Below are 13,243 nucleotides of genomic sequence, written 5' to 3'. Positions count from 1 at the left end.
ATGAATGAGGACATATTAATAAATTAATATCACACACGTGTGCGTTACGTGGCCCTTTATCAGGAGGGCTGTGAATGAGCATGTAAATAGGAAAGGAAAAACACCTTGAGCTGCTGAATTTTCTATTAAAGTTTCTACCACGGAATAAAAATAAAAATTGCGACTTTTTTATCGCAATTGTGAGGTCATATCTCGTATTTTGGACTCACAATTATGAGTTTATATCTCACAATTATGAGTGGTAAATACTACATCAGAAGGTGTTCATGTGCAATTTTTACCTAGGAAACTCCTATTACGATAATTTCGATTGCACGTGAAGACAAATAACATTAGGCTATCCACTTAAAACTAGCAATGACGGACTCAGCCGTTTCTGATAACTGAGGTTATTATGTGATATTGTTTTAAAATAACAGTTCAAAAAACAAGAACTTAATATCGACTAACTTACATTTTAAACGTAACTTTGTCCGTTGTTGTCCGTAATAACACCATCCGTTTCACCACCGAGCGAGCAACACACTGGTGTGATGTTTTGTTCCTGGATGTTTTCGAACAAATCGTGGGTAAATGATTCAATGATTCTTTTTAAAAGACGATGGCTGAATTCATAACCGCATAGTTCAGCATAGTTCAGCATAGTTCAGCAGCCATGTCACCCTGTAGCCCAAGACTGGTTGCCCACTGAAGCTAAGCAGGGCTGAGCCTGGTTAGTACCTGGATGGGAGACTCCTGAGAAAAACCAGGTTGCTGCTGGAAGAGGTGTTAGTGAGGCCAGCAGGGTGTGCTCAACCTGTGGTCTGTGTGGGTCCTAACGCCCCAGTAAAGTGATGGGGACACTATACTGTCAAAAGAGCACCGTCCTTCGGATGAGACGTAAAACCGAGGTCCTGACTCTCTGTGGTCATTAAAAATCCCAGGATGTCTTTCGAAAGAGTAGGGGTGTAACCCCGGCATCCTGGCCAAATTTGCCCAGTGGCCTCTGCCCATCATGGCCTCCTAATCATCCCCATATACTGATTGGCTTCATCACTCTGTCTCCTCTCCACCAGTAAGCTGGTGTGTGGTGGGCATTCTGGCGCAATATGGCTGCCGTCGCATCATCCAGGTGGATGCTGCACATTGGTGGTGGTTGAGGAGATCCCCCCTTCTATGTAAAGCGCTTTGAGTGCAGAGAAAAGCGCTATATAAATGTAATGAATTATTATTATTATTATTATAGTTGCATACTACTCTTGTTATTCCTGCCATAGAAAAATATGATAATATTATTTAACAATATAATAATAATAAAAAAAGCCTAGCTAATATGCTGCAAATCCAGTTCAGTTACTGAATGAATCAGCGTTCTGACTGAGTAGCCTAAATGATTCAAATGACTCACAGTCACCTGTCTCCACCTACTGGATTAACGATGTAGCCTATCGTGCAGAAAAAAATGTGATGGAATTATTGAAAATATTGATGCTTATGACTTTAGGTTCCATATTTCATTTTTGACAGCAGGAATGATAGCAAGGCTGTGAGGGATATAATTCAGTGTTTTAAACTGAATAACTGAGACATCTGAGCTTTAAAAAAGATAAATTATAATTGCTCTGAGATTGGATTAGGAGACTGCCCGGCTCATTTGGTAATGGAGGTAAATTAACCAAGACACTGTGCAGACCCCTGGCTGCTTTGATCAAAAATAGCACTGACATGTGTCTCGGAAAGGGTCTCATGCTAATCTAATGAGAGATATAATCTAATGAAGGATTCTCCATTCATCTGTAACTGAAACAGTGAACACAATTTCACCCACCCTTTCTGTCAAGGCAGAAAAATAAAAATCTGATATTAATTTAGTTCTGGGCTACATGATTGTAAGTGAGCCTGGTCCTGGCACCCTTTAGTTTATTAGCGAGATTCACACGGGTTCAATAAATTACCGGTTCGGTCGTTGAGTGTAAATGGTGTAAATACACTGGCTCATGCATTTATTTTCCATTTCAAATCATTTTCTTTCTTTCTTTTTTTTTTTTTTGCAGTTAAGGGTGACTGAAACCAAAGCAGTGCTGATAACAACAAACAGGTAGATTTTCAAACTGGATAAATCCTGATTTAATCTAATTTACCTGTTTTGCCATATTTTTGAAAGCAGGCTAAATGAAGTGTGCACACTTGCTAAGAACACTACAATTGCTACAACTGACAGGATGTGACTGGAATTTAAGAAATGCCTTGCACAATAGGCTACATCTGAACCCCTTCACTGCACGTACAGTAACACGGATGTGCATTCTGTTTTCATGCTGCAGCATCTTTTTTGTTTCTTATTTTGAAGTTCTACAAAGATACCATAGGCGCGAATTTAGATATGCATTGATAAGCTCATTTTCATTCATTGGTTTCATTGATATGAATTTCAGACAATCTCATCTGGTCACCCTACTGTTAATTGATTAAAAATTTTTGAATCAGATTAATTATACAGTATACATATTGCATATTCTAATTATGAAATCTTATTATGACATGGAAGCGAATCTGAGTGCTGATGAAACGTTGGATTTAATAGTAGAGGTGTCAATAAATTCTAGCCATTTCATTCTTAACCAATGTACAGTTGCAACCTCTCGATTTCATCGGTGTTGGTGTCATGGCACGTCAGCGGGGTCGATTTCCTCTTTTTTCTTTCTTTTATTTGCCTTTCATTGACCAAAAAAAAGACTTTGCTGCTGGTTGCACTGGCCTCTATCAAGAGGGTAGGACCTGCAGGCATTTTTGGTCGGTGAATCATGTCTAGATTTTAGGCCAAGTGACGGCCACATGGTACTGAGACCCCGGCCTGGCTATGTGCCCAAGGTTCCTACCACTCCATTCAGGGAAAGGTATAGTGAACCTGCAAGCGCTGCCCCTGGAGGAGGCAGACCCAGCCCTGGCTTTGCTCTGTCCTGTCCGCGCTCTGCAACTGTACGTGGACAGAACATGAAGCCTCAGGACCTCAGACCAGCTCTTTGTCTGTTACGGAGACCAGCAGAAGGGAAAGGCTGTCTCCAAGCAGAGGATGGCCCACTGGATAGTGGATGCCATCGCCTTGGCTTACCAAGCACAAGGCATGCCCTGTCCGCTCAGGTTGCGTGCTCACTCTTTGAGAGGCGTTGCATCCTCCTGGGCATTGGCACGTGGCGCCTCGCTAACAGATATCTGTAGAGCTGCGGGCTGGACGACACCTAACACGTTCGCTAGGTTTAATAGCCTACATGTAGAGCCGGTCTCTCACCCTAAACGGGTAGAAGCACTGAGAGGCCCGGCTCTGTCGGCTTGCTGCGCCCTACTGTGAGCTTAAATTTCTCCAGAGTGAAAAACCTGTTGAGTCCTTCACCACCCTCGGAGCAGGACGAGGCGGAGTGTCCGGCGCCAGTCCTTTATCTGTTGAATCCTTGAGAACCAGGTCTAGGATGGGTTCCATATGTGCGACCCTGCGGGGATCCCATATGTGTATTCTTCCACGGCTGCTCCTAAACGGAAGCCCGTGTCTTTCCCTTGGGCTAAGTCATCCACTATCTCATATGCAGTACAACCTTCGGGTTAGTCCATATGTATGTCTCCACATAACTTCTTCGGGGAAGAATGTAGCTTCCGCAGCATTCTCCTTCCTAACGGAAAGGGCACACTTTCCCAGTGTTATCCAATAATCTCAATGAATAGGTTACCATGAAACAACAGTGACAGATATTCTCTGTGTAAGCCCTCTCCTATGGTCCTTCCAGGCAAGAAGGGGCAGGAGGCTTGCACAGGGCACTGGAAGAGGGCACCAGCGGCGCTTTGATAGGGATTCCTATCAGTCGGATCACTCCGACGTGGCGTCGAGCGTGACCGACTGAAAGGGAACGTCCCGGTTACGTATGGTAACCCTCATTCCCTGAAGGAGGGAACAGAGACGCCACGTTCCGTAGCCACAGCTCCACAGCACAACTGCTAGCGAGATTCCTATCAGTCGGATCACTCTGAAGTGGCGTCTCCATTCCCTCCTTCAGGGAACGAGGGTTACCATACGTAACCGAGATGTTTTGTTTGACAAAATGGCAGAAAGAAGTGAGAGGTTTTACAACCAAGTGCTGAGGGAAATTATATGAATTAAAGAATGAATGAATTCTATGAATGTATCTCTAAAAGGAACTGACAGCCTTAAAAAATGTTTTGATGGCCTTTTCTTTTCATCTTTCCTCTGTTTAACTCGTAGTATTTATAAGCCCAGTGCTGCTTTGTTTACGGAGGTTACCGGGGACACAGCTCTATTTCTGCTGTTCCATAAGCGCCACCTACTTACAGAGAGTGGATTTACATTTTCATTCAGCCTGTCTACAGTTTTTGTTTGTGAAACTGCAGGGTACGTTTACACGACAACATTATGTTTAAAATGGGGAAGTTTTTCCTTTGAGTTTTTTCTGCGTACAGACGACACCATTGTCAAAACAATCCCCGTTCACACGAATCCGCGAAAACGACTAAAAGCGCTGTATTCTGCTGCCAGGCCGTTAGATGGCGATGAAACACTATAGACTGAACACGTAATACGCATGTGCATGACGTCATCGTCTTCAGATATTCACCTTTTTGTTGTTTACATGGAGACAATTTTTCACTTTGAAACCCGTTTTGAAAAGTTTGCGTTTTCAGGAGCCCAAAACGCCGTTGTCGTATAAATGAAGGGCCAAAACGCATAAAAAGTCTTCCGTGTTTAGTTGAAAATGATGTTGTGTAAACATTTTTATGTGCTGTTGTAAATTTTAACCAGCCAATGGAAAATAAGCTAATGTGCATTCTAAAATTCTAAACAATTTGGATAATAAGGTATCTAGAATTATTAATTTAGCTGATAAAATACCTATTATTTTGACTCATCCTGTTCCTTAAAAATGGTTTAATGGCTGAAATATCAGGTTTGTCATTAAACATAAAACATTTTGGTCAATAATTTATGTGAACATGTAGTATGTTAGTATAGATAACATTATGTTGTAAGTCAAATCCGGCCGTAGTTAATGCTATTATTTTAATGTTTCTGCTGTTGTTGCATTTATTAAAAACACAACAGGTCATTAAGGATTTTGAATGTTAAAATAGGGGTCTCCCGGAAAAAAAGATTGGGAACCACTGCTATAGCCCAATGGGGCACCAGGGGGAGCCAATCATAATTCGGGGGGCCAGCGCCACCCCATGCATACCCTCTAGATATGCCACTAATGCTGGGTACACACCAAAAGATTTTTTACATCTTATAAGATTTTCAAAATGTGATAGACCACAAACATGAGGACAAAAAATCCCAGATTTAAGCATTTTGTTCCTATAGTGTGTGGTGTGCCATGATGTGACAAAGACAGCACACCACACACAAACAGATTTTCAACCAGATTCTCGACTGTGAACACAGGAAATCTCGCAAAATCTCGCGAGACTTCAGAATAAGCATGTCGGATGATATGCAGGAAGAAATTATGATGATAGTGTTTGGAATGATTTTCATTTTCACATAAAAAAAATTAAAAAAAAAAAAACATTGTACCCACCATTATATATAACCTTTTATACAGAAATATATTCATTCTTTATTGTCTTTATTTATTCTTTATTGTATTTATTGTCTCTTTAGAAAAAGTTAGCCTATTTAATCCCTCATTGAACCCTTATAACACTCAGCTTCCTGCGTGTGTGCGTGTGTGTGTGTGTGTGTGTGTGAGAATGGCCGTCTTCCATCATCTCACTTTCTGATTGGATATTGTTTCGTTTCACGTGATAATCTCCAGAACGTGCGCGCGTTTGTCCTCGGGGTTCCCCCCACACATCAGGATTTCTGATCGTAAATATTAAACATGTTGAATATTTACGATTCGCGATCGGGGCGGCTCCGATGTTCTTCCGAGCAGGTTCGGACACTCTTAACACACCTCACACCAAGGGAAAATCTGATAAGATAATCTGTTGAACCATCAAGATAATCGGGACACAGCTAGGATTGTCGGAAGGGGGGAAATCGGCCCAAAATCAGCCCGATTATCTTTTGGTGTGTACCCAGCATAAACCTGTCACTCATATAAGATCGACTAATAGCAAACACCAGGATCCAATCAAATCCCAATGGAAAAAATCAAGTCCCGCCCTACATGTTTTTTCTTGTTTGAAAAGGCGTTTCACTCATATAGCTAGGCTAAACATCACAATAGGGAAGAAAAGATATCGCAAATTATGTTTCATGCCGACTTTAACATGTCAAATTGACATCTACCCTATACACTTATAAAGCTGCAAATAGCCTACAAAATAATATTAAATTAGACCGCTAGAGTTTTCTGATTTGGCACTGTTTGACATCTGATTTCATCATTTTGTTGTTTCATGATTCCATTTTTCAAATTGATTTTAAGAGTGAAAACTAAATGTTTATTTACTTGTGCTCAGTAGCTCTCCAAACAAAAAGCCTTTAAAGGCTTTCTCTGTTTTGACTGGGATCGCGCAGTCCCATGAAAGAAGCCACTGTGCAGTGCCTGGATGGAGCATTGCCCGTCCCGAACCCCCCTCGAGTCCCCCCGACACATTATTCAGAGGGGCGGGACAGTCAGAGAGAGACGCAGACGAAATCACCCGCTGCTACTCGTACAGATGTTGACAGAGCTCGTGCAGTGCAACAGCATCCTCACATTTCACTGTTTTTGAAAGAGAAGTCGCTCACTTTGTACCTTCACCATGGGGAAAGTTGAAGGCGGAATGAAATGTGTGAAATATCTCCTCTTCGTGTTCAACTTTATATTCTGGGTAAGTAGCCTAATGCAGTAGTGTTGTATTTACATGCCATCATGTGTGGTATTTTAGTAGTCTGTATTTTGCTATCTAGAGCCAGTTTTGCGTGCACTTTCAAGTCAAATATTCGTTCTGTTAAGAGTGTTTACACACCTTCTGCAGGAATTTAAAGCTTGATTCGGGGGGAGGCTGAGAGTCACTGCTCGTACGACTCAAATCACATTTTCCACTGAGGAAAATCCGCCCCTTTTTCCTTCAGCGTGTGTTTGTTTGGAGGGCAGCAGCCGGACACTGGCGCTCTATAGGACGGGGTGTTTTGACTCTCCCCACTGACTTCGAATCTTTTGAATCTGTTCTGTGAATAGATTCGTTTAAAATTCGTTCGCTGATAAGTTCAGTAAACCCGTCTGCAGGATATCGTTATGCCAGTAGGAGGCGAGCAGTGAGCTTTGTTTATTATGAGTAAATCATTGAATCATTCACTCATTGGACAGTCCACCATGAAATCAAAATTGACCTTTTTTTGTGTGTGTGTGTGCAGTATTTATTACAAATGATTTATCCATGCACGTCATTATTATTATTTTTAATTAATGTGCCCTTGTAATCTTTAGTCAGAGTAACTTCCCCTCCCTCTTTTCCCTGATGATAGCTTGAGGGCGGGACAACCTGTCACTCACATTAGATCGACCAATAGCAAACCTCAACCATCCAATCAGTTCCCGCCCTACATTTGTTCTTGTTCGAGAAGCCGTCATAATAGAGAAGAAAAGACTTCCGTTTAATGTTGGCTTTAATGCCCTGTTGGTCTGTATAGATCCTAGTTTATGAACGAGATTCGATTAGGCCTAATTCGTTAATAAGCAGGGTCAGTCAGTTCATTGAAGAAAGACGCCTCATTCATTCAGTTCAGTTCATCCATGAACAACGAATTATTCCATTTATTTTTTAATTCAATTATTCAATTTACTTTTAAACTAGACTTTAAAGTTCATTGACAAGTCCCAGTTCATTCGTTCAGACGAAGCGACGTTTGTTTGGCATAACCAATAAAATTTTCCTTCACAGACTCCGCTTGAAATGCTATTTCATGCAAATAGCCAGTCTTTGATGGCAGTAGTCAAGTGCTTTAAAACGGCTTTAGTGAACTGATAATGGTTTCTACGTTTTAAAAGATTTGTTAAAACACTGATTCATTCATGAATGACACACTGCTCGGCATATATTAGCATTAACTACGGCACGGGAAGCACAGTTTAAGGAAGGCCTGACCAATTTTCATTGAGGACACTTTTATCTGATTAACCATAAACTTTTCTTACACATGATAGTTCATGGTAAAACATTTTCTGGAGTAAATATGTAACCTTGCTTTAATTAATAATAATGTAACCATGTATTATAATAAATTCTCAACGTGAGTGATTAGAATAACTACTCTTTGAAAAAAAGATTAGAAAATCTGGGATGAAAAAAATGGAATGAAATGAAATACAGCAGCATTTACTATATTTTGGTGTTTTTTTGCTTTGTTTGTTTTTAAGCCTTGGTTAATGTCTTACCTGCATGCATGGTAAACCTGGACATATCAAGGAATTTTAAAATAGTAATTTACAGACAGGAAAAAATCACTAAAATTAATTAAATCTTTAAACGTCTCTGTCACAGTATTTCTATAGTGAACAATGTCATGGAAATGCATTGGTCAAAGGTTTTGAGAGCTCTGCTTTTGGGTGTATCTGTTTGGTGTAATTTATTTGGCCTGTTATCAATAATTGACATGAATGTGGTTTATGCACATCTATGCACAGAAACGCCTAGATTCCCATTAAAACAAGTCTGAAATTTTGAAACGGTTTCTGTTTCCACAATAACAGAACTCTCGTAAAACTTTATTAGCATTTTGTATTACATTACCATGTCCCCTACATTTTTTCCCCCCACAATTTCAGCCATTTTATCATCAGATTTTTAAACAAGTGACACTTTGACCTTCCATTTGACACACACATACACACACACACACCTATACTTGATGCTGATGTCTAAATAAGGACATTCCATGCTTTTTTTTTTATAGAAAGCTAAATAAATGCTTTGTCTTATAGTATATAGTAGTTACTGGTAGCTAAATTTCATTCTCACAAGCTTTTGTGTTCATTCTAATCACAAATATAATCATAGAATTATTTACATTCTGTACTGCTTAGTATATGTTGACTTTTTGTTGCATTTTCTACTGTCCCATTGTGTGCAATACCTTATGCAGTATTTTACTGCCTATTGTGCAATAACCTAACTGTTTGATCTGAAAGATCTGTGCAATACTTGACTGCACACTATTGCACACTCCCATTAGTATGCAAAACAATGCAACACTTACGGCTTTTCTGTATGCCACAACTGTGCAATAAGTTTGCAATACTCAATACTCACACAGCTTTTCTACTTTATACATCGTTATGGAATAACTGGCTTAATTTGCACTAATGCCTTCACTGAGAATTATTTCAAATATTTAAACTGGACGTTTAACTTGCACTAGTTATATGTGATTGTACTGTAAAGACTGCTCTAATTTCATTGCACTTTGTATAGTGACAATAAAGATTCTTGAATCTTGAATATTTAGATGATCTACTACTATATTTGCCAAAATGTTAAGTACACTGTCAATAAAATGTTGGAAGAGCAAACATATCTAAATTTAACTAATATTCTTGTTTGGGCATATTAAAGAAGACATATTGTATTAAGTCGGCAAAAAAATATATATATTTGAAAAACGTTAAATTAATGATTATTTATGGAGCATATAAATGTAAAAAAAACAACAACATTTAGACTCAAAACTGCATATAATAAATTCAAAATAACTGTATACAGTGACAACACTGTAGAATCGTACATTTTGAAAAGCTGCATACACTCAAGATGTATGCATACAAAAACATAAGGTGTAAATAAAGCAAAGATTATTGGAGTATGTTTTACAAACAAATACAAAACAGATTTTAGCATATTGGTATATTAACACTATATCAGTAATGAAAAATAATAATAAAAAAACAATACTGTAAATTTAAGTTCAATCTGTAAAACCTAAAATGTTCTGGCAACCACAGCTGCCACTTTTACTGTAATTTTCTTTTTATATATTAATTTTATATAATTTTTTAATATAATTTTATATAAATATTATAATATTTTAGAAATGTTAATATTTCTGCCTCAAATTTTCATGTTTAATTCAATGTTACTTGCAGTTGCTTTGTATATTTCTGTAAAATTTAAACAAATAATTAAGTACATTTTACAAAAAATTACAAAGAATTAGAAAGTAACAGAAATATTACACTAAAAATCAATTAAATTTACAGTAAAAAATTAAGTTACATTATAGAATTTATTAGGTAAAAACACTGTATTTAAGCATTCATAAACTGATTGGCAATTCTTTATGATTTTCTGTAGGAAATTAATAGCATATCACAGATATTGTCAATATATCTTAATGTGTTTTTGTATATTTGTATATCGAATGCCTATGAATGCCAAAATAAAATTAAATCATAAATTATATAACTTAAATTGTTTTATTGCTGTGAGTTTCATGGATTTTTTACAGTTTATTTTAATATTTCTACTTCAAAATGTCATGTTTAATTGAATGTGTTAATTGCCATTTCTTTGTAATTATTAGTGACATTTACTAGCAATTGAAAAGCAATTGAAATATCAGGTGAAAATTGTTTCAAATAAAATCCTATGCCAATTTTATACAGTGCAGTAAGCAGTACTCATTCCGAACATTCATTTATCTGAGCTTCTCCAAACAGTTATCCCAAAACATCCATATTTCAGTCAAAGGTACTGTAGCTCCTGTAGTATTCAGTCCACTGCAGCTCCTGCGATGTGCATCAGTGTTTTGAAAAAGGCTGTGAACCACATTGCTGTAGCACAACTTCCAATCTCTGCTGCTCCTGTGAGGCTTTGGTGGCTTTCCTAGGCCATCCAGACGAGCTCTGCTGGGCTTTGAGCTCCATCTCCATTCTGGATCCTTTCAGAATAAGGGACTAGTGTGAATAGAAATGTTTTTTAAATGTTCTTCACACTAAGAAAAAAAGGGGACCTATTATGCTTTTTTACAACTTTCTTTAGTGTGTAATGTTGCTGTTTGAGCATGAAAAAGCTCTGCAAAGTTACAAAGTCCCTCCAGTGGGAGTTATTCTCTATATCAGTAACACTGTTTCTGAACTCCCTGAAACGCCTCCATTGTACTCTTGAGTTTTCTCCCGGGAACGAACACGTCACAATATTCCTCATTTAAATAATTCCTGTCCACTGCATACGTAAAATAAAGGGGCGGGGCCTGGTTGAGTTCGTAGTGTGTTGAAACTCACAGTTATGGTGAGGGGCGGGACATTTCTCAAACACACTCAAAGAGCTTGACCAATCACAACACACTGATCCAGCCGACCAATCAGAGCACATTGAGCTTTTCTGAGAGACAGGAACTAAACAGAGCGATACTGACAGACTGGGAAGAGAGGAGCTGCAACAATGGAGAATATATGAAAAATAATGTGTTTTTTAACATTCGAGCACAAAAACCTATTCAAGTACCATCAAGACTTTGTAAAAGGTCATATTAGGCCTCCTTTATCGACTGTTCACTGAAAGGTTCTTTAGGGAACCAAAAATGTTTTTTTCTATGGCATCACTGCAAAAAAAAAAAAAAAAAAAAAAATTTACTTTTGAAACTTTTATTTTTAATACAGTAAAATGTGGTTAAACAGAAGTAAAGAATAGACGTTTGAGAATATCAAGCCTGATTAAGAGGCCGACAAGGGAAATAGGATAGAAAAGGGTTAAATATTACGTGCGTGTGTGTGTGCGTGTGTGTATGTGTGAGAGCTAAAGAGAGACAGTTGGTATGATCATGACCTAGATAACCAGTAAGCGCATTGGGGTATTGTTAGTAAATTTATGCAAACACACAACTTCTTGCTCAATAACTTCTTCTTTTTAGAGATACAACAGTTATTTGATCAACATCCCTGTTTTATCAAACTGAAGTGCTGAAATCCCCATAGTTCTGTTTTGAGAAGATCTTGGATTAACAATCCTGGATTAACAATCTCCGCGTCTCTTTAAAATGTAGCCGGAATGTTCTTGACAGTAAATGAAAGGATGAATTCGAGGAACATCTCTGCATGGGAGCTCTGCTTTGTTCAGTTTGACACAAAAACCTAAATAGCCTCAGAACAGTCTCTTTTTTTTCCCAGCTAAAACCTCTCGCTCACAACCTGGCAGCTCAGCCATGGAAAATGGGCACAGTTGGACTAGACAGAATAGGACAAAGAGAGGAAATTGTTGAGGATAATGATCTCTGGCCTGTTTAGAGCCACATTAATCTCACAGATATTATCATTCATGTTGTCTGACTGACAGCATTTAGCATGCATTAGCTTTGTTTACATTAGCTTGTTCTCTGCTCATTATCCAGAGAAGATCCAGTGATTATCATCTTCATTTAGGATCCGGATTCAATAAAAATGAAGATATCTGTGACATGATTCATTCATTTGTTTGTTTGTTTGTTTGCAGTGTATTCAGTACCCATACATCCAAACAGAATTTGTCCTATCATGGATGGTCTGTTGGGAGCAAATCATATTCCCCTGATGTGTGTTGAATCGGAGAGCCTGATTAATTATTAATAATGCTGTCAGATTGGCACAGCGGACAGGAAGACATAAACGAGTGAGGTCAGAGCTGCAAACTGTCTCTGAAGACAAATGAAGTGAGACAGGACAACAAACGATATGATTCCCCTTTACTGTGACAGCAATAATGTGGTTATTGAGGAAAAAGGAAACAAAATGTTTTATTTTTGGCTGTACTGCTTCCATGCCTTTTTTGGTAACCAGTTAGATGCCTTAAAACTAATTTTCAAGTTGATGTGTTGAGATAAACAAAGCCACTACTGGAAGTAAACTTAAGCAATAAGTCCACTGTAAAACACGGCTACTCCATAAAAAATATTCATTTTAATATTTATTTTATTCATAAACACCAGCAACTAAAAATATGTAAGGGATAATGTAGAGCAAGGCGGTTGTTATAGCGAATACAACCCCGACAGGCTGATCAGGACGACGCAAAGCGGATGAGTCTTGAATCAGCCTGAAGGGGTTGTATTCGCTATAACAACCGCCTCGCTCTACATTATCCCGCTTATTACTTGGCTACCTACTAGGGCTGGGTAAAAAATATCGATTTCTCGATTTTAATCGATTCTCATTTTTACGAAACGATATCGATTCTTAAATCCCAAGAATCGATTAGTAATCCTGTCTTCAGTTGATGAATGAATGGAACATTGTTGCGCGCATCCCATCCAATAAATCGCAATAATCTTTGTGCTTTGTTATTATTTGTCATTAAGTCT

At 38.3% G+C, this 13,243-nt stretch overlaps 1 protein-coding gene across 1 annotated transcript in view; it reads left to right on the top strand.

Moving 5' to 3' along the window:
• The first annotated feature begins 6,595 nt into the window (after positions 1-6,595).
• tspan2b (tetraspanin 2b) overlaps positions 6,596-13,243 on the top strand; it is a 28,916-nt gene continuing 22,268 nt past the window's right edge. The window contains exon 1 of the mRNA XM_079848610.1: positions 6,596-6,804. Coding sequence (XP_079704736.1) covers positions 6,736-6,804 — 69 coding nt within the window. The 5' untranslated portion in view covers positions 6,596-6,735. The remainder of the gene's footprint in view (positions 6,805-13,243) is intronic.

Source organism: Squalius cephalus (assembly GCF_949319135.1).
Source record: "Squalius cephalus genome assembly, chromosome: 18".
NCBI lineage: Eukaryota > Metazoa > Chordata > Actinopteri > Cypriniformes > Leuciscidae > Squalius > Squalius cephalus.
The sequence above is the reverse complement of the archived record's forward strand: the minus strand, read 5'-3'. Positions and strand labels throughout refer to the sequence as shown.